Source organism: Lonchura striata, chromosome 1 (genome assembly GCF_046129695.1).
Source record: "Lonchura striata isolate bLonStr1 chromosome 1, bLonStr1.mat, whole genome shotgun sequence".
Lineage (NCBI taxonomy): Eukaryota > Metazoa > Chordata > Aves > Passeriformes > Estrildidae > Lonchura > Lonchura striata.
Window position 1 is genome coordinate 17960437 of NC_134603.1, and position 21746 is coordinate 17982182.

The window sequence follows — 21746 nt, forward strand, 5'->3', positions numbered from 1 at the left end:
TCCCCAAAAATGAAATATGCACCAGTAAAACCTGTTTCTTCTGTCTCTACTAGAAGAAAAATAAATCCTCTGGTTTTGAGCCTTTCTACTAATAAAACAATTTTTTTTAATTTCTTTGAAATCTTCCAGCTTTATGTTATCATTACATTTGAAAATAATTTTCAGAACAATTTTCTAAAAGTCCTTTTTTTAGTAAAAAACTAAATTTACAACTAGCAGAGAAACAGCACTCATAAGTAAGGTTTTATATGATGTATATATCTCCAGTCTAATTGTGATTATGTGAGTTTACAGTTTGGAAGTTCCAAACGGAATTTTACTGATGTCATTTTCCTGCAGTAAGAAGTGCATTGAAGAATGCAAAAACTAAAGGAAAGTATATCCTTAACATATGGCTTTCCTCTACTCTTTTGAAGAAAACACTCTGGTTTGAACAGTTGATAATCAGGCAAAAAATTAAGTTTGAAGTGAAAGAAATATACACAGCTGTATACAGTCATTTATCCATAAAGGACATAAGTAAACAGAAAAATGAATCTGATCTCTCAAGGTCTCATACATGCACTGGAAATTATGCATCAGAGTATTTTAAGAACAAATTATCTACAGTTCTAATGAGGCATTTGAGGCAGTTTTGACTTTGACTAGACAAAGTCAAAACTGGTAGTGAGGTTCTTAGAAACACCAGTGAATCTGAAGTAATCCCTTGAATAGTCATGATGGGAGGGGAGTGTTTTCAAATTTCCCTTCTATTGGAGAAAATATTCCTGAAAAAGTCTTTTTGGATGATGGAAAGAATGACTACTGAAAAGAGCTTGAGTAAGCAGTTTAATGACTGAACAGTTAGGGGTCTCTTACAGTCATTAAGGCATCTCGCTGTTCCGAGGTACTTCTCATTGATGCTGTTAAATTGGTCTGACTGGTGGTTTTAATTACTTTTTTAATTATTGTTTTTAATTAAGTGCTGGCTTAAGTGCTATCTGTCAGAGGGACTGCACTCCTGAGTGGCAATCCTGGATTAAAAATGAGTGATTCCTGAAAGCCTGATGCATAACAGCTGTTGTTGATATTTCAAAGGAAAATTAATTCATAGGTTTGTGTCTATTAATTTAAATTATGTTTGATTGTTTTAAACAATAAAAGGGAAACATCTATGAAAATAAGTATTTTTCTTTATGATACACTTAAAATACAGCATTATAGAGCTGGAAAGGGTATCACAAGTTCATCCAACCCTTCCAGATTACCTCAGGAAAAGCAGCACCACACATCTATTCCTGACAGATCCTTGTCCAGCCAGCTCACTGATGACCTGTGACAGACAAAAATGTACCTCTTCCACTGCTTCACCAAAGCTTTCCTAATGGCTACCCTAAATATCCTTCCTGCTGCTCAACTCCATTACTTGTACACACATCCAATTCATCCAAAGTCAACAGTCTTTGTGAGCAGCATTTTACATGTCTGAAGACTATCACAATACTCACACCCTTTGACTGTAGCTATCCCACTCTGTGTTTTCTTCCTGGGCCATGACTTCCAAACTCCACCCTTGTTATTCTCCATTGGATTCTCTCTGATCTGTGCATTTTTTTGCCAACAGTCAGTTAAGCAGATTTCTATGCCAGCAAGTGCTGAGTAGAGAGAGGTTGCTGTGGGTGTTGTAATTCTGCAATATGATAAATGTTCAGCTCAGCTTCATTTGAAATATGGATTACTCAGTACCCAAAAGATGAAACTCCATGAGACCTCTCTGAGGTAAATGATAGAAATGTGCATAACTGGACACAGCTGTATGCAACAAGCGATGTGAGATGTCACATGATGCTGGTGGCATGACACAGAACGCCACATTTTACATGCACAATTTCCCCTCCTGGGAGGTTCCACTGCAATATCGGCAGCTGCCCACCCTCGCGAGGAGTCAGAGGCAGCAGAAAGCACGAATTTCCAAAGAAAGTATTTGTTAGAAATAACTGCTTCATAGGAGAAAAGGAAGTATAATGAGGAGAGTGAGCTAAATTTTTGCACTGTTGAACTGAAGACCTACAAAGTCAGCACAGGACGGTAACGAAGAGATTCCAGAGTATTTTTGAAAACAGGCTGAGTGCAGCTCGGCTAAAACAGGCTCGCTCACTCCCAATGATTTACAGTCACTTCTTTACGGGAGTGACTTGAGACTTGAGCAGTCTGAGTGAGGACACGTTACCTGCTTAGCGACACGTTTGGGGTTACAAACACTGCGGAGGGCCAGCTCCGAGCCGCCCTGCGAACGGGCTCGGGGAAGTTCGCAAGCGCCGGGCTGTCCCGAGGCAGCGCCGGGCTGTCCCGAGGCAGCGCCGGGCTGTCCCAAGGCAGCGCCGGTGGGCACGGGGCAGCCCCTTTGGGCTCGGGGCAGCCCCTTTGGGCTCGGGGCACTCCCGCCGCACCTGCGGCCGCCGGGCCCCGCGGCCCCGGCTCGGGGCGGGGCGGGCGCGGCTCGGCCCCGCGGGGAGGGCGCGGCCCCGCCCGGCCCGGCCCGCGCCCCCCGCCCCGCCGGCCCCCGCGGCTCAGGGCCCGCCATGGAGAGGCGCTGGCGCCGGCCGCAGGTCCGGAGCCGGGGAGCGGGCGGAGGCGCAGCCGGGGGCGGCACGGCCGGGCGGCGGGCAGGTGAGGCGGGCCGGGGGCGGGGAGCGGCCGGGCGGGCCGGGGGCGGCAGCCCTGCCCAGGCGCTCCGTTCGCGGGGCTCGGCTCCGGCCGCAGCAGCTCCGGCCGAAGAGCGATCGCGGGGCGGGAGGGACGGGCTGGCCGGCGGCCCCCGGGGCCACTGTCGGGGCGCTGCCCGGAGTCGCCGGCGTTCCGTGTTGTGTCGTCCCGGCGGGTTTCCCCTGCCCCGACGCAGCGGCCGGAGATGAGCGCTGAAGCGGAGGGGCCGTCGCGGGCGGATGGTGCCGGCGCGGACAGCACGAGGTGACGCCGCCCCAGCTCCCGGGGCTCCTGCAGCATCCTCGCGGGTGCGGGCGGCGCCGGGCTGCGCCGCGCCCGCCTGACCTCCGCCCGGCTCCGGCCACCGCCCGCGGGCAGCGGGAGCGGCGCGGGGTCCCCGGGACGGTGGCCAGAGGCAACTTTGCGAGCCTGGCCCGGGCGCCCCGCAGGCGGGGCAGCCTTCTCTACAGCCGTGTCGTGATTTTGATCCTGGAGAGTGTGGGCTGCTGCTGGCAGCTACAGGATGAAGTCGCCTCCCTGCTGCATGTCTCTTTCTTCCCAAGCATCCTTGGAGGAACCAGGGAGTAGCACATCCCTGGGTTCACTAGAGTCCAGTGTTTTCTCCAGTGAGGAAGAGCAGGCTCCCCTGCTCCAGAAGGTCATCCCTTCTCTGGACTGCTTTACTATCAATGTAGGAGGCAGCCGCTTTGTGATGTCCCAGCAAACTTTGTCTTGCTACCCTGACACCCGTCTTGGCAAACTGGCAGTCGTGGTCTCTGCTGCCCGGGATGTGGCTTCTGGCCTCCTTGAGCTTTGTGATGATGCCAACCTTGTGGAGAATGAATACTTCTTTGACCGAAGCTCACAGGCATTTCACTACATCCTGAATTACTACCAGACAGGGAGGCTGCATGTGATGGAGCAGCTTTGTGCACTGTCTTTCTTGCAAGAGATCCAGTACTGGGGTTTGGATGAGCTCAGCATTGATTCCTGCTGCAGAGACCGGTGAGTTGTGAGAAGAGGAGGCTTCCTCATCTTGTGGATTGTGGGCTAGATGAGTTCCACATTGACTTGCATTCAGGTACTCTCAGGTGGGAGATCCAGCAGTGGGGATAGGTGAGGTAGCAGGAAAAGTTGTGTGAGTTGAGCCCCAAGTGCTGCTCTAGCAGTAGATGGGTGTCAGAAATGGGAGATGTGTTGGGTGAGGTCACAGTTACCATTTACTGTGGGAAAGGTTGCTAGCGAGGTCAAGATAGTGAGACAGCAACAGGATCAGAGTCTGGGATGTCCTGTAGTGGCTTCAAACTGGCCCTAGAAGCTCAAAATGTTGAAAAGGACAATACCAGAGATTAAAAGATTGTAAAAGGAAAGATGCCCCTTCAGTCATTCAGTGTGAGGTTATCATAGAGGGATTAGATGTGGAGTCGGGCACAATGCTGGGAGGATTTGGATCCTGCCCACCTGCACTTTAATTTTGAAGGATTTCCAAATCCAAGCTGGAGAGGCAGAAGGGGGGCTGGTCACCTGCCAGGCTGAGTGTGGGTGGCATGGCTCCAGGAGGAGCCATGAAAGGAAGCATTGCACGTGGATGTAGCAGCTTACAGGGAGGGGGCAGCAACAGCGGGAACATGGCTCGCTGGAGACAAATTATAACAGGCAGTTTTGGAACAAGGTGGGTTTTGACTGAACCACCCCCAGGATGTTTCTGTTAATTCTATTTGCAGCTAATTTCCCACCATATTCAATGTTACTGGTTTGGATTTTTTAGTATTGAATAAATGAATTTTCTAAAGAGCGTAACTGCTATTTAACTATAGCAGTTACGTCAAAATTATTAGAAAGAAAGAAGTAATACCATCCCAAAAGGATATTAGAGATATCCTACCCTAGTATGGTTCAGTTCTTCAGCTGAGAAAATTGGAGCCTAGTTTTCATCCCTTTCTTCCTTCTCTGGTAAGTGTAACTGAATGTTCCTACAGCTTTAGTGATACATGGAACTACAGGCCTTTTTGACATATGCAGGACTAACTGTATTGAAGGCAAAATTGCACAACACCTTTGTCTAAGGCTTGAGCTTCGCAGCAGTCAAAAAGAAAGATAGGAAAGAAAAAGGGTTTTTTTAAAGTGTACTTTGAGTATGGTTATGATTGACAAAATACTACTTTAAATATACTCTTACTCTGACAAAATATATATTTACAGTCTGTAAGTTTTACTTAGTACAAATGCTTGTCCACTTTGGTGGGAGCCCATTTATCTAAAGAAAGATACATTGTCATCTTAGTGTGTATTGATCAGAAATTTACCCATGAACTGTGTGGCTTTAATTATGCCTTCAGTTTTGCTATTGCAAATATGGACCAGTGTAATAAAAATGGCATGCAAGTAAACAAATCAAGAAGTGTTTAAAAACAGAGAATCTGGTTGTGCCAGGATTGCTTCTAAGAATTCTTGTTAGTCGTGGTGCAGATCCTACTGTGGTCAACATGATCCATATAAATAAATCACTACCAGTAAAATTACTCTGCTTGTAGAATGTATCACTGATGTGAAATGGGGTAATAGAAGTGTATCAGTCAGTGGAAATATGCTGCAGGAGCTCAACAATATAAGCCATATGCTTGATATTAGGGTTTTCTGAGTTCACATAAGGTAAACTTGAATGTGTATTCTTCTGATTTGCATGGTAAATGATAAGACAAGCATCTGTGTATTGGTATTCAAAATCTCTTGCGGGGGTGTTCCTGGGCAGGTACTTCAGGAGGAAGGAGCTGAGTGAAGCCTTAGACATCAAGAAAGATGCAGAAGAACTGGATGCCCAAGATGAAGAAGAGGATTTTTCCGGTAGCCTCTGTCCCAATGTCAGACAGAAACTTTGGGAAGTTTTGGAAAAGCCTGGCTCCTCTGCCGCAGCCAGGACGTTTGGCACCTTGTCCATGGTTTTTGTTGTTGTGTCAATTGCCAACATGGCTTTGATTTCAGTAGAGCTGAGCTGGCTGGCCCCACCACTGCTGGATGCCCTAGAGTACCTGTGCATTGCGTGGTTCACAGCGGAGTTTGTCCTGAGGCTCCTGTGTGCACGAGATCGGTGCCGCTTCCTAAGGAGTGTGGCAAACATCATAGATCTCCTTGCTATTTTGCCTTTCTACATCACCCTGCTGGTAGAGAGCCTGTGTGGTGGTGAGAGCTCCCAAGAGCTGGAGAACGTGGGGCGCATTGTCCAAGTGCTGAGACTTCTCAGAGCCCTGCGGATGTTGAAGCTGGGAAGACATTCAACAGGTATATTTGGCCATTGCTATGATATTTCTCAATTTCACTGCCTGCAACAGTTGTCCCTGGGCACAGTCCTCCCTTTTGTGTGTGCATTGCATGACACAATCTGTTAGCAGCAATGGCTTTTGAAAATCTCACTTTTGAATGTTCTAATTGAGTGACAAGGGCCTTCTTCAAAAAATTTTAGCTCTTCATAAAGCTTTGTATATTGTTTGCATTGAACATTTACATAAACAGACCTCAGTGTTGCATGCTGTAAATCATCCACCAGTCATTCATAATGTGATTAATTTTAAAACATACATGTGTGTTGATTTTATTAGGGAAGAAGCAGAGATCATCAGCCCAGACTTTTTGTATGTTCCAAGGCCCACTAATGACAGCTGTCGCAATTTTGTTTGTTTAAAAGCATATGCAAAGAATTATGTCATCATTTTGTCCATGTCACAGATCCTGAAAACAACCACAGTGGAGAATTTTTCAAGGAAACTGTTTAGAACCTTTTCAGGTGATGGGTTGAGAGCCTCTCTGGCCCCATTGAACCCACTGGTATTCCAGTGGTATATGGAGCCCATCAGGGGCAATGCAGAGCAGCAGTGCCAGGCTCAGCCAGCGTTCACCAAGAGGCCTGGGGCCCTTATTGCCCTGGCACTCCTGACAGGTGAATGAACAGCAAGCCAGGGGTGGGGTGGAAGGTGAAATGCATTTCTGTGAACCATCTTGTGTGCTCCCTCTGGTGAAAGGAAGGCATAAAAGTTAACATTTTCCAGTGGGAATTTATCAGAGGAAGCTGGAAATGATTGGAAAGTATTTAATTTCCTCTAGCATTTCCCCTGATTTTATTACTATTTCATAGCATGTGCATGCCTGGCTAAATGAAAGAATAAAAACTGTCTTGGCATTTTCAAACTGATTTGATTATGTACCCACCTAAATCAGTGGAGAAGGTGCTGAATTTTACAGGAGAAATGTTCAGCCAACACTAGTAGCTTTGAAAAATTAAATCCTAGTAGTAAATAATGATCTCTATCTTGAAATATTAGCTGTTCTGAAGACAGTGGTGATTGTACTTGAAATGCATCCAGTGTTCCCTTTCAGGATTTTCAGCCATGAAGCAGGAATGGTTTTATTTTTGGAGAGCCCTCTCTGTGAACTGGCCCAAATTCAGCAGGAGTTACTGTGTGCTCCCAGCAGCAGAAAGAGTCTTATTTTGTTACCACTGAAGGGTAGCAAACCTGCCTGCCAGTGGCAGGGAGTAGCTTTGATACTACTCATAATCATAATCATAGTGGTTTGGGAAGTATCTTAATCCTACTCTCTGCCCTAAATTATGCCTATACTGATGCATAACAGTCCCTTAGGAAGGAGTTGAGAGGAAGTTTATAATGATTCAGTCTGGCAATGTGTTTTGCTTCATTATAAGTTTTGCAGGGTTTGGTAGAGGTGTTTTGCAATGCTTTTACCCACTTTTGATGGTAGTTGTAATGTGAATGCCATCCTCTCTGTGTTTTGAAAATAAGAAAAAGATTTTATCTCATCAGGGCACTTTTGTGCTAAAAAAATGGTCTTCCAAAAGTATGTTGATTCAACTTAAGTTTTCACTTTATTGCAATTTACTCTTACAGAATGAATGTGTTCATTCTGTCACTCTGTTTTGTGGCTCTATTAACCTAAAATTGGATGTTTCAGATATTTTTATAACTGCTAACTTCAGGTACACATACTTTCAAGGATGGTCTAAACACTTAGGTTTATATATATTTTTAATTAATTATTCAGTATTTACCACAGTTTACATCACAATGTTGAGTGGCATTGAATTCAATAGTTCTATGTTAGGTAAAAGTGAATTAATTACATAAAAATGTAGTGTCGTGATCTGGAGGTGTGCTGTCTTCTTTTTACTGGAATCAAAATGCCAATTTCAGGTGCAAGAAGCAATATTTGTATCAATTTAAACCACTCGGAGTAATGTTACTGCCATTGTGATGTTTATTTGGTAGGTCAGTTGCTGCCTACTTAGTTGCAGAATGCTAAATCAAATCTGTATGATTTAAATGTAGAAACTCACTGTTCTGATCTCCTGTACAAAGAAGTTTGTTAATGTGCTTCTAAATACATCCTTTACCACAGCTCCTAATACAAGATGAGCCCCATATGTATCATGCATCGAGACCATCCATCTTGCACATACCTAGGCAGTCCTGAGAAACCTCAGTTTAAACCTCTTCTGCTCTCTTGCCTTGGATCTGAGAGGAACCTTCCAGTGAGGCTTCTCTACAATTCCTACAGTCTCAGACCAGACAAAGCTTCAGGCACTGCTCACTTGTTTCGTGTGGCAAGATGAATACAAGAGCAGAAGATTTGTGTCTGCAGGCAGCAGCTTCTGTTTCACAAGTAGGAGTGTTCAGAGCCACAAGAACATCTCTGTGGTACTTTGTGGAGCCATAGCAAAGCTGGAATCACAACAGCAGTCTGGCCCTGCTGTCAGGGCCAGAGATGAGTGAGGTGAAAAAAACAGTTATTTTGTTCACTTTCAAGAAATAGCAACTTAACCCTTTCTGTGGGACAAGAACAAGAATGAAAATAAGAAATGAAAAAAGTAATTTCTGCCCCTTTGGAAGCTGAAGCCAGCTCACTGGAGTGATGGGATCTTAAAAACACTCAGGCTAAACGGGTGTGAGTGTGCAGTTACTTATGCAAAGTACTATATCTCTTCAAGGAGCCACTGAGAAATCAGTAGTACCTCTGTCCATAAAATGTGTAGATAGAGGGCAAGACTACTCCTCTGATATAGCAAAATTATGTATTTTAGTGACTTCAAGAATAGAATTGAACCTGCATTTGTCATGTTCTCAGATGCTCCTCGGCTGTTGCCTTCCCCTGGGACCATGTTTTCAGGGAAGCCTTGCTGGTCTCTAGGAAGCACGTACAGGGGGACTTCTTGAGGAGAAGTAGGGTGTGAGCATCTTGCTTGCAAAGGCAATGAACATATATTTGAGAGAAGACCATAGCATATTTAAGGCCATTGTGCCTCTAGAGTCATAAAAAATTGAAACTTCAGCACTTTTTGTGTCAAAACTTTAGGGTTATTTAAACGCTGTATAAACTGAAGCAGCTTGTATTGCCAAGTCACTTTGGACAAAAGAGAGATTGAACTTGACCTGCATGGCAGAAATGCTTCTCCTTCCTCCTACCAGGGCTGGGGCTGCTTGCCAGCCTCACACCAACTCTGTTACAGCACCTTAGCACCTTACAAGCATGAGTAACCAAACTGTCACAGCTCCTGGCAAGGAGTTCTCACGAGAAGCTGTAAGACTTGCTGAGGTGTCTATGCTGGAACAGCCCTAGTTTGGCCATGTGCCAGGACTCTGAGACATTTTTTAAAAGGTACAAAGTCATATATAGTAGTATACTTTATACATGTCATTACACCAACTGATTCCCCTTAGAATGAGCTGCGGAGTCCAGTAACTTCTCTGATTCATAAATTTTCCTGGAAATGTCTCCTGACTTCATGTAAAGACATGAAGAACTATATCTTAATTTTAGATGAGTATACTAGAACTAAGAATAAAAATTAAAAATCAGACCCTTAACACTTAGAATAACTAACCATAGGAAAAGTTAGAATGTCATAATGTGATACAAAGAGTTCACAGTTACTGTTCTTTTCTTCCTTATTTAAATCTATTTTATGTGAAATATTTGCTTTTTATTTTAGCTATAATACTCTCAAGACTCATCATAAGGTACAAACCCTGGCTTTTATAATATTCATTTATGCTTTGAAAAGAAGTGCTACAGCAATAATTTTAAATTGTACCTTCTTCCTAGCTCACCTGAAAGGACTTTCTCTTCTGCCTTGTTCAGTACAAAGTTTTACAGGGCAAGGGCTACCTTCCTTGGAAGATGAGAATTTGAACTGAGTCCTTGCAATTGTCTCATGGAGCTTTTGCATTGCTAATGTTAGTGTTTCCAAAATATTAAAGCAGTCATATTTACAGAGAAAATATTGCACTGATATATATTATTCCCCTTGTGTTAGAGATTTAATCTATATCATTGTAATAAAGACTCTACAGATCATAGTTATTGTAATACAAGATCTCAATATGGGTAAGTGCTTTACTGGAGTTAGTATCAGATAGCATGGGAAGAAAACCCCAACTTTGCCTCCAATCTCTACTGTGTACTTCCAGTGTTTGCTGTACATAAAACTTCTAAAACCCATTAGACCTGCAGGGGAAAGGAAAGAGCCAAAAGCAATAAATGTTAACATCTTGTAGTTTGAGACTGTCGAAAAAATCAAAATTGCCTATAGCACTAACGAGCACATGAAATCTTCAAGCAGAGCCTCAGTAAGCTGTTTTGCAAATACTACTTTAGTGAGAAGTATACCAATGAAGGGTAATTCATAAGCATTATGTTTTTCTCATTTATTAGAGAAAACATCTCACATTTTTAAGGAACAGTATTAAAAACTAATCCAGAGTAATTCAAAAGATAATTTCAGTCTCCTATATGTCTCAACTGAATTGGTACCCTGTTATCTTCCTTCTTTCTTTATGTGTGCAATATTTATCCATTGCACTATTTTTGGATTTACTTTCCTGCTTGCTTTTGTGGGGTACTCTAGCCTAGAAGCAGTAGCTCTGAGAGGAATATAGGGAGTTAGAGAGACTCCCTGTGCAGCTCAGGGGCAAAAGGACTGGTGCAGTACATGGTCTATTAACAGGATTTCATGCTTGCATTGAGAGGCTTTGCTGTCTTGAGTTTGGCACAAGTGCAGCTGTTACTGGAAAACCATTTGTTTGATGTCTACAGATACAAGGTAGTGATAGGGCTTGGGGGGGTGGGAAGAAGGGTCGAAGAGAGTCTGTGACAACTATAAAAGGATTAAAAGCAGTCCTTCAAGAAAAAGTTATTGAGTGAACTGAACTGGAGTCTAAGTACTCACATAGCAACACAAATTTGGTAACTAAGGGCTCCTTGGTCCAAGAGAAAAAGAGGACAGTGGCTGGAAAACAGAGGCTTGGCGCATTCAGTCTCCAAGTACATATATCTTTGTGTGTTTTTAAGTACAGTGGTGCTAGATCTTCTCTTACCGCTAATAAATAAATTGAGATAGTTTATTTTAACTAAATTATATGTGTTATAATTCAGATATTATGTATAAGTATATATATACTTACAATCTGAACTATAACAGATGTGTTATAGTTTGAATGATAAGTAATGAGAAGAATTCCTATACTCTATTAAGAAAATACCAATGATGTCAGATGTTCAGTCTGATGCTGTGATCTATTTCTGTAAATTACAGAAAAAGTGATTTCTGTAAATCACTTTTTCCCAGCTTCTGTTTAGAGCAGCACCTCTTTTTAGCCTATCAGGGTCAGTGCCTCGTTAGACCAGCAGAAGTGCTGGTGAGAGATATGATCAGAGGCCATCATGAGGATGGTGACCATGAAATAAGAGTCTTTTCAATTCATGGTAAAGTGAGGAAAGAGGTCAACAAAACCTCACACATGGATTTTCAACAGGCAGGATTTGGCCTGTTCAGGACACTGGATCAGAGTCCCTTAGGAAACAGCCCTTAAAAACAGAGGGCTTCAGAATGGCTGGGCATACTTTTTAGAAAGAAATCTTAAAGACTCAGGAGCAGACAGTACCTGTGTGCCTAAAGACAATCCAAAGAGGAAGAACAGCCTGGATAAACAGGGAGCTTCTGCCAGAATTCAGAGAGAAAAGAGAGTTTATGACTTTTGGAAGAAGGAGAGGAACTCGGGAAGAGTACAAGGATTCCATTAGGTAGAGAGAAAATCAGAAAAACAAAAGCTCAGCTAGAACTCAATCTGTCCACCAGTGTGAAAGGTAGGAAAAAGTGGGTTTAGAAGTACATTACCAACAAAAAGAGGGCCAAGGAAAATCTCTGTCCTTTATTGGCTGGAGGTGGGGGTAACATTATCACCAAGGATGAGGAGAAGGCTGGAGTACTTAATATCTTCCTTGCCTCATTGTTTAACAGAGAGAGTGGATATCCTCATGGCAACCAGCCCCCTGAGCTGGTAGACAGGGATGGGAAGCAGAATAGACCCCCAGCAATCCAAGAGGAGGTAGTTAGTCACCTGCTGTGCCACTTAGACACTCACAGGTCTATGGGGCGCATGGGCATGGGATTCTTCCGAGGGTGATGAGGGAGCTGGCAGAAAAGCTTATCAAGATGCTTGCCATCATTTATGAGCGTCCTTCGTTAACCAGGGAGGTCCAGGTAACTGGAAGTTAGCAAATGTAGTGCCCATCTACAAGAAGGGTCAGAAGGATAATCCAGGGAACTACAACCCTCATCTTTGTGCTGGGGAAGATTATATAGCAGATGGTCTTGAGTGTGATCACATGGCATGTACAGGATAACCAAGGGATCAGGCCCAGCTGTGGGTTTAAGAAAGGACAGTTCAGCCAAGGCTTGATCATCCTGGGTTTTTTTTATGACTACATTGCCTGCCTAGTGGATGAGGGAATTGTTATAAATGTTGTCTACCTGGACTGCAATAAAATCTTTGACACTGTCTCCACAGCATTCTGCTGGAGAAACTGGAGAGGCCCATGGCCTGAACAGATGCACTCTTTGCTGGGGTAAAAACTGGCTGGAGGACTGGCCCTGGGGAGAATTAGTGTATGGTGCCACAGTGTATGGTGGCCGGTGTGTTGTGGAGTCCCCGAGGCTCGGTATTGGGACCGGTCCCGTGTAATATCTTTATTGATGATCCAAATGAGGGAATCAGATCCTACCCTTTAGTCATTTTGTAGATGATACTAAGATGGGTGGAGGAGTTGACCTGCTGGAGGATATAGGGGGGTTCTGCAAAAGGATCTGGGCAGGCTGGATAGATGGGCTGAGATCAACAGTATGAAATTCACTAAAACCAAGTGCTGGGTTCTCACTTGCATCACAACCCCTGTTGCAGTGCAACAGGCTGAGGGAAGAGTGGCTGAAAGCTGCCCAGTGGAAAAGGATCTGGGTGTCATGAACCAGCTATGCCCAAGTGTCCACAAAGACCAATGGTATCATGGCCTGGATAGTGTGGCCAAATGGACTAGCAAACTATTTATCACCCTGTACTCAGCAGTGGGAGACCTCAAATCCTGCGTCCAGTTCTGGACCCCTCACTACAAGAAAGACATTGAGGTACTGGAGCATGTCCAGAGAAGGGCAACAAAACTGGTGGAGGATCAAGAGAGTAAATCATATGAGGAGTGGCTGAGGGAGCTGGGGTTGTTCAGCCTGGAGGCTCAGGGGGAGCCTTATTGCTCTCTACCTCCTACCTGAAAGGAGGGGTCAGCCTCTCCTCCCAGGCATCAAGCAATAAGAAAAGAGAAAACAGCCTCAGGCTGTGCTGGGGAGGTTCAGGTTGGACATAAAGAAGAATTTCTTCATTGGAAGGGTGGTTAAGCTTTGAAATGGGCTGTCCAGGGAGGTGATAGAATCACAATCCTAGAAGTGTTCATGAAACAGCTGGATGTGTCACCTGGTTTAGTTGACAAGCTGGTGTTCAGTTTAAGGTTGGATTAGATGACCTTGGAGATCCTCTCTGGTGTTAGTGAGTCTGTGATTCTCAAGACATGTTCACCAGCATTCAAAGAAAATACAAAGCAGTCAGCCTTTAAGTAAGAAATGTTTTGCAAAGATATAATGACAGCTACATGAATCAACTCACTGACAGCATTTCTTGTCTTTCAGGCTTGCGGTCTCTTGGGATGACTATTGCTCAGTGCTATGAGGAGGTTGGCCTTCTGCTTCTTTTCCTCTCTGTAGGAATCTCTATATTTTCCACTGTGGAGTACTTTGTTGAGCAGGGTGTGCCAGGCACAACTTTCACAAGTGTCCCTGGTGCTTGGTGGTGGGCAACAACTTCCATGACAACAGTTGGTTATGGTGACATTAGACCAGACACTACCATTGGTAAGGTAGTAGCCTTTATGTGTATACTATCAGGAATCCTGGTTTTGGCTTTGCCAATAGCGATAATAAATGACCGCTTTTCTGCCTGTTATTTTACACTGAAGATTAAAGAAGCTGCTCTTCGGCAGCGTGAAGCTTTAAAGAAACTCATGAAGAACTCATCCAGCGATTCAAATATCAATGTTAATTTGCGAGACGTATACGCACGCAGCGTCATGGACATGTTGCGGTTAAAAAGCAGAGAGAGAGCAAGTACAAGAAGCAGTGGTGCAGATGAATTTTGGTTTTGACTTCGGGTGTGATGATTTTTGGTTTTGGCTTTGAAGTTATTAAACCTTGTGTAGCACATAGACTGCTTCAGAAATTTAGTATTAAGTATCTCTTATTTTATTATTTGCCACACAGTGTATTTGCTTTTCCAGATGGAGTTTTACTTACATGGACAGACAGAAATATCTGTTGTATACAAAAGGCAGCATACATAGCATGAAATCTCTCAAGGAACTCTAAAACCTACTTTCAGAACTGGGTCGTGGTAAGTGAGATGGGAAATAATGGATCCATGAAAGTAAAACAATGATGCAAGCATTTGTCTAATCTAAATCCCTAATAATGTGTCATAATAAAGTCTTGGTGAAAATTGCCAGAGTGTTTCGAATTTTAAAAGCCTAGTTTTTGTATTTGCACTTGAAGAACAAAAGTCAAAGTCATTAAGGAAAACTGAAAAGGGAAGTCTTAAGAAAATGAAGTATTGAATACATTTAGGATGACATTCCTATAATGGGCTTAATCTTGATCCCCCTTTTTATCCCCATCTTCTACCCTATTTGCATGAAAAAAGTTATTCTGGGGTAGCATGAGGTTTGGGGGGAGGGAGGAAGGGGTGGGTTTGGAATTTCCTTATTTGCAGAGAAGAAAAGGGCTACCAGATATATAATGGGTATTAGGAGATAGGTGGAAGTATCAAGGAGATGCAAGATCTATAGCAAAGTACAAAACAGTCATTAAATAAGTGCCATAATACAGAGCAGCATAAATAGTTACTTCAGAAGCTGCAGGAGCTAATACAGCCTTTGCAATACAGAAATAATTTACAAAATTAGTTTGAACTATGCTTTCTCTATGTGTTTTGATTCCCATGACTTATTTGTGTAGATAAGCAGTTTTTGTGCTCAAGTCACCACTGGTTAACAGGAGAAACAGTAATTGTAAAAGATAACAAGCCAGTGATTTCTCTGTCTCCCATTAAATCGTAGGTATTCTAAATGATCCAGACTTCTTAAAATTCAATTATCTTCACTGAGTCATTATTAGAAAAATGCTTAATTAAAATATTTTGTTTCAAAGGAAAAATGAACACTTGTTGGACTGAATACTTACTTTATGTAGTCATCAAAGTAAAAACCTAAAATAATCAAAGATATTTTTGGTCCAATTTCCCACAGCCCACCTCTCCAGTAGCCCAATACCATTCATAGCAAATAAAGTTGTTTTTTTTTAATATAATTTCACTAATCTAGACTATGACATAGCCATAGAATGCATATAACTCAGCTAGTAGGTTAAATTTAAAACTTCACAAACCTCTCACACTTCGTATTTCTTTTGGGCAATATAAACAGTAAAGATACCTCTATTAACTGTGTGTTATTAAGCTTTATTTATTTACATACATAGAAGGCTTAAACTACATTTGAGCATATATGAATGGGTGAAATAACCCACTTTTAATAAACATTGAATAATACTTGTTTTGAAATGAGTGTGTTTTTTTGTCATTCCCTGTAAATAATGGTATAAACATAATGCAGCAACCAATATTTTCAAGGCACCTTGATGCAAACTGAATAGGATTTTACATTATTCTTCTGGTTTGTCATCTGGCATCGGTGAGCATTTTGATTTGGGACCAATGCAGCACACACAACTGTCACCAGGATCAGAATGAAGATAAACACTGGACACCACCAGAGATTGCCTAGGTGTGAAAATCTGTAGGTCATCTTCATGGTCTGTGGTAAACAGAGAGCAACTTTATTATCCCAGTGTTCTCCTCTCCTCAGATACTCTATGAATCCACCACAAAACTCTCAGTGATGTCCAGGAGACAAAATTAATTGTGCAGGGGAAGGTCTGGTGCAGCCCACTCTAGGTTATTATTTCATAGCTCTTTGGAGCAGGAAGTCTCTCAGGCTGCACAAATTGTACAGTCTGTTTCTCATTCAAAAGTCATTCTAATTATAGAGAATTAGGAAGAAGCTTTCATTGTGGGAAGGCTGTTTTGTAATGTCTTTTGTGCTGTCTTGTACAGCATCTGATCTGTGTTTGAGAAAGGAAATGCAGTCAGATAGCTGATTCTCTTTAGGGAAAGGCTGCTTTATTGCATCCTGTGTTTTTTATGACAGACTCAAAAGAATGAGAGAAATATTCTGGGATTTATTTGTTGATTCACTCCTTTGACCATCTCTGGAGATAGTTTCCTAGAAATGCCCATGGGAGAAACATGCTCAGACTTTTTCAAGTAGTTGCTTTGACCTCTGTTTTCAGACCTCTTGATTTTAAATTCAGTCTCCCAAGTAGTGATTGTCAATCATGTTGTTTACACAGAACAGTTATCTATCACATTATGGGCTGAGACTAGCAAATCTTTTTACAGAGGAAGGCCAGTTCTGCTTTCAGCTTTTAGAGACAGAAGGACCAGAGCATTCATACTGAGAAACACACAGTACAGGACATCACAACTCTAAAAAAATGAAGGTACACCATGTATGTGCTACCACAGATTTGGGAAACAGCTCAGCCACCACTAAAGCACCAAATAAAGACTATAACTTTGCTATCTTTAGAATATCACACTGAAGACAAGAAGCTACCTTTTGTCCTCACTTCTGTTCTGCCATCCTGCAGCAAACTTGGCAGACATATTTGGTAACATTGGCTGAAAATTGAGTATATTAGATCTAAACACCAAGTATTTTCACAAACTGGCATCAAGGGCTGTAGCTGCAGCAGACAGAAAGAAGCCTTTCAATTATCTTGGTTCCCTAGTACAAGAATCAGGAGTAGTGAAAATTATGGAAATGTATAGAACAGTTGGAGAAGAAAAGGATCTTAAAGATCATCTAGCTCCAACCCCCTTGGTGTAGGCAGGAACACTTTCCACTTGACCAGGTTGCTCGAAGCCCAATCCAGTCTGGCCTTGAACATTTCCAGTGATGGGACATCCACAGTTTCTGTAGCTGTGTGTGTTGACACAAGCAGGCAGGTGAGACAGCCACAAAGTCACTGTTAGAACACAGTCTATTTATTCCTGTTGTCTTGCTTTCAGAGGGACCCAAAAGCAGTACCTCAGTGAAGGTTCATAAAGAAGATGCAGACGTCTTTAAACTTGGTCCATACTAGAGAATCACTGGCGTGCTGTTCACTGGCTGCAAGGTCACTTGACTGATTTACAGTCCTCCTTGACAGTTTAATCCATACCCTCCAACACTGGCCAACCTTACCACCCTTATAATGAAGAGTTTCTTCCTAAAATTTAATTTAAACCAAGCTCTTTCAGTTTAAAGCCATTCTTCCTCATTCTGTCACTACATTGTCTGGCAAAAAGTTCCTCTTCAGCCTTCTTGTAGGGGCACAGACTACAATGTAAACAGTCTGAGAAATTTTTCATCTTTGTTTATAGATGCTTAGGGACAGCTTTTCCTTTGGGCCAATGTAGTCCAAACCCACCAAAAAATTTTAAACATCACTAAAATTGTTTCATTTTTACTTTGAAGAAAGGCAGCAGCCTCCTGGGTCACATTAGGCAGAGCATTGCTGGGCGGTCAAGGGAGATAGTCCTCCTCCTCAGCCTGATGAGAGATCTGGGTAATGTGCCATGCTGGGCACTCCAGCACAGGAAAACAGGGACAGGTTACTGGGGGTACTCCAGCAACATAGTGGAGGGCCAGGTTGCAGAGACCATCACATTGGGAAATCCTTGTGTCCAGGAGGGGCAGGTGTGCTGGTAGCTGAGGGGGGAGGGATTGATCAGTTCTGGGGTGTTTTAGAAAGGTATTTAGAAATTCATGTTTGCTAGTATCTTACATGTTACGTCTTGTCGTGGTTTTGATCTTGAATGCATACTTCAGTGATCACTTTTAATTATATGTTGTTAGTAAGTTAATAACTTCAAAATTGAAACTTGATATTAATTATATAAATTGAGCAATTTTTCCTTCAGAGGGGAATTTTGCTGGTCAGAACTGAGCTTGTAGTATTGCACAAATGGCAAATATAGTTGAGAATAAAAAGAAGCAAAAAGGAAGGGAGAAAGTTAAGAGGTCTTTTGTAAAGTAATTTAAGTTTTCTGACATAGCGAAGTATTTTCATCTTGTTATGATTGATGAGTGACATGTTTTTCTTATTTGCTACAGCATTGTCCTCTCAAAGCTCCATTGAAGTATTCATGCATAAACACAGCTTTAGCAGGACACACTTTGTTCAGATGCTCACCATCCGAACTGTGCTAGAGCAGCTGTTGTGATGTCTCCAGACACAGCTGTCTGTGCTCTCCCCACACAGACTCACTGCAAAAAGGGCAGAGCAGGCTCTAGTCACACCTCTGATTGCAGACAGGGGTCTTCAGGGCTCTGGGTGCTTGAAAAGGTCATTCACCAAAGAGTAGGGCTGGAGTTAATTATGTCTCTAAGACCGAAATGCCTTATTCAATTGCAGCCTCTTGTCAATAAAGAGGCAGGGGGAGGGGTTTGTTGTTTTTTGAGAGAGTTCTAATGAGCCCTGTAATAATTGCAGTTTTTCCTTTTATATAAACACAAATACTAGAAGTCACATCCATCTCCAGACAAAAGCACAGCTGCCACAGACTCTGTAGCAGTTTGGATGCATTTAAATTTGGTTTATACTGAGTTTGACCTAATGATCAGGCAGTAACTGAAGTCATCCCTTTATAAAATGGATTTTAATTAAATACTAAGCTGAACAATTTAGTTATAATTACTTTGTTGTTGTTTTTATATATATGAAATAGAATCTTTTCAGAAAAAAAAAAAAAAAAAACTACTATGATGTATAGGGCTGGCACTTCTCCTAGAGAATGGCACTGTCAGCAGGAGGAGCACAGTCCATTTTGCCTGTGCCTCTCACTTGCATTGTCGAAAAGCCTGAGCAGACACATCTCTTCCCACAGAAAAACAGGAGGGAAATTTTGTGCAGGTGGGTTTTGCCTGCTGTCCTATTATAGGATTTCTACATGAAACAAAAAAACAATCTAAACTTACAGCAAAGCCTATTTAAAGGTATTTGGGGTACTATTACATGTTTTATTTATGTTGCATTTTTGCTTTACAGATAGCAGGAGCCCCTTTAGCTGGAATGAGGATCAGGAAGGGATCCCACCCAATGTTATAAAAACAGGCCCAACACTAGTCAATGTAAACCTCAGTTGTTCCCAGTCTTTCTCAGATCCCCAAGAAACAGCTGGTGAGATGGATTCACAACATACAAAAGAAACTAGAATAGCTTGAAGTTAGGTTGGGTCTTACAAGAAGAATATAGCTGTGTTCATCTAACTCAGATTATGTATTTAATTAATGCTCATTATGATGTGAAAAAGACTAGGCCTTTGTAACAGCTTCTGCAAATTAAATCCTCTTCCTTGTCAAGAAAAGAAAGACCATGCAGATGTAAGATTTTCTCTAATTATCCTCACTTCTGAACGGATTTCAATAAAATTAAAAGTGCTTGTAAGTCACGTACTATTACTGTGTGGTCCTGCAAGCTGTGACAGGCATTTCATTTCCTATGGTTTACTCACAAAGGCAGTTCTGTTTGCAACTCTGCAGCAGAGATAGATCCTGGAAAATGGCTAAAGTGTGCATGACTCTACCTAATGCATGAACAAGTTTCTAAGTAGAACTTAAAAGCAGTTCAGAACAGCCTCTTGCAATTGCCACAAAAATAAGCACAGTGAATGGACTTTTCCTAAACACGTTTTTCAACATAACAAAAAAAGGCAACTGGCTTGGATATAGTTAAAAGATAACTAATTAATTCACTCTTTACAGCTGGCCCTATGTTACAGATTTCTGAATTGCAACTCTCAGCCTGAGGTATGAAATATATTGTGCAATTCAGATGTCAAATTATGGAAAAGCATTCCAAGATGAACATTTCTTTGTTTAAGAACTGCTGTCCAGTGAAGCAACATCCATAAACTCTTACATTTTTTTTTGTCCTAAACCAGCAACATCATCACAGCCTTTGGAAACTGCCAGAGTTACAGGCTCCATGCAGTCAATCCACAGATTTTCTGATATGTGTGAGATGCATGATAAAAGTTATTACTACTGAAACCATGAACAGACAGATTAAGCCATTATTAATGCTGAAAATACAAGAAGAAAAATAATGAAGGTAGAACAGGAAAGACAAAATTAATTTAAATTTAAATTAGTTTTAATTTAAAATAAGAATTTGACATTCTTCAGATGAGATTTACCAATGTCTTTTTGTGACTGACCTTGTGTGTTTTAGTCTTCATATCGTCTCATGAAAAAAGAAGAACATATGGTTTCTGCAGAGGAGGAAATTCTTCTCAGCTCATTAACTGACATGCATCATAGGTCCATACCACAAATTAGATCACACACTAATAATACATACCTCATCCTACCATTCAGCAATGTATATCATACACACCTCTGCCCTGAATCATATGTAAGTACATGCTTTCATATGTGCATTGTTCTTCTGTAGATCAACATCAAAAACCCATCTTTTCGTAAGAAGTAAACATCAAGTTAAAAGAATAAGATCAGATTTAATCTATTTACAGTTTCTGCTTTTTTTTATTTCCGCTGTCAGTTCTCATTTAACTTTCCTATCTTCTCTTCCTGGCAGGAATTGTCAAAAAACAGATGGAAGAATTGCCAATCACAGCCTTTCACTGTCAAAATGTAGACAAACCTACCCCACGGACCTGTGTTCTGTTTTCCTATACTAGAAACAAAATCCAAGTCAAAAGAAGTGAGTTTGCTGGTTTTTCCCCAGGTGAAAGGATGGCCTTGATTAGGAATCCAGAGAACCACAGTTTTCCAAATTACTGGAAGCTGTGTGCTTATAGCTGGTCAAAACTGACCCCTCATTAACACAGAACTGCTACCACAAAGCCACCCAAGAGGCCTGATCTCATTGTGGAAGCGTTGCACTAAGTCAAAACACAGCCTTTTCCTAAAGAGCCTTCCACCCAAATGTGTTGCACAAAAACAAACCCAGTATTCATACTGAGAGTGTAAAGGAGAAAAGGTTGTCCTAAAGCCTTCATAGGGATTAATTGTAGGAATAATGTGACATATTCCCCTTGGCAAGTGTACTGATGTCATGGAATTACAAGAAGATGAATTTGGCCCACTTCCCAGCCAACACTCTTATAAGAGGCTTTGATGTGTGAAAGTTGCATATGTGGTTCAGCCACAAAAGGGACCAAAACCAACATCCAAGTTATGGCCTCTATTATGCAGACTCACTCTTTCAATATGGAGATTAATCCAGTTTGCTTTTGCCAAGCATCACAATGGAATTACTGGCAGGCTGAGCTAACAAAATGCCACTGGCCTGCACTACAACACAGAGGCTGCATTATGCTGCAAATGCTCTCATCATCTGTCCAGCAGATGTGACAGTACACAAGCCAAAATTTAGAAAAAGGGAAAGAAAAAGCTCTTGTGCTCACCTATAACCAAAATTTCAGTCTGGTTCAGAGCTAGTGCATTCCACTCTCAATTATTTAATATACTTAGAATTCAAAACTTGATTAAGCAAA

At 42.0% G+C, this 21746-nt stretch overlaps 1 protein-coding gene across 1 annotated transcript; it reads left to right on the forward strand.

Moving 5' to 3' along the window:
* Nucleotides 1-3100: 3100 nt before the first annotated feature.
* Nucleotides 3101-14446, forward strand: KCNV1 (potassium voltage-gated channel modifier subfamily V member 1). The gene is made up of 3 exons (XM_021546437.2): nucleotides 3101-3690; nucleotides 5438-5964; nucleotides 13703-14446. The coding sequence occupies exons 1-3, from the start codon at nucleotides 3209-3211 to the stop codon at nucleotides 14212-14214; spliced, it is 1521 nt and encodes a 506-aa protein (XP_021402112.1). The 5' UTR covers nucleotides 3101-3208; the 3' UTR covers nucleotides 14215-14446.
* Nucleotides 14447-21746: the final 7300 nt, after the last annotated feature.

Bases quoted from the DNA above. Each gene is read 5' to 3' on its own strand.
- KCNV1 (XM_021546437.2), top strand. From the start codon at position 3,209: ATGAAGTCGCCTCCCTGCTGCATGTCTCTTTCTTCCCAAGCATCCTTG. The intron at 3,691-5,437 runs GTGAGTTGTGAG...GTTCCTGGGCAG, and splicing joins GATTCCTGCTGCAGAGACCG to GTACTTCAGGAGGAAGGAGC. The intron at 5,965-13,702 runs GTATATTTGGCC...CTTGTCTTTCAG, and splicing joins GCTGGGAAGACATTCAACAG to GCTTGCGGTCTCTTGGGATG.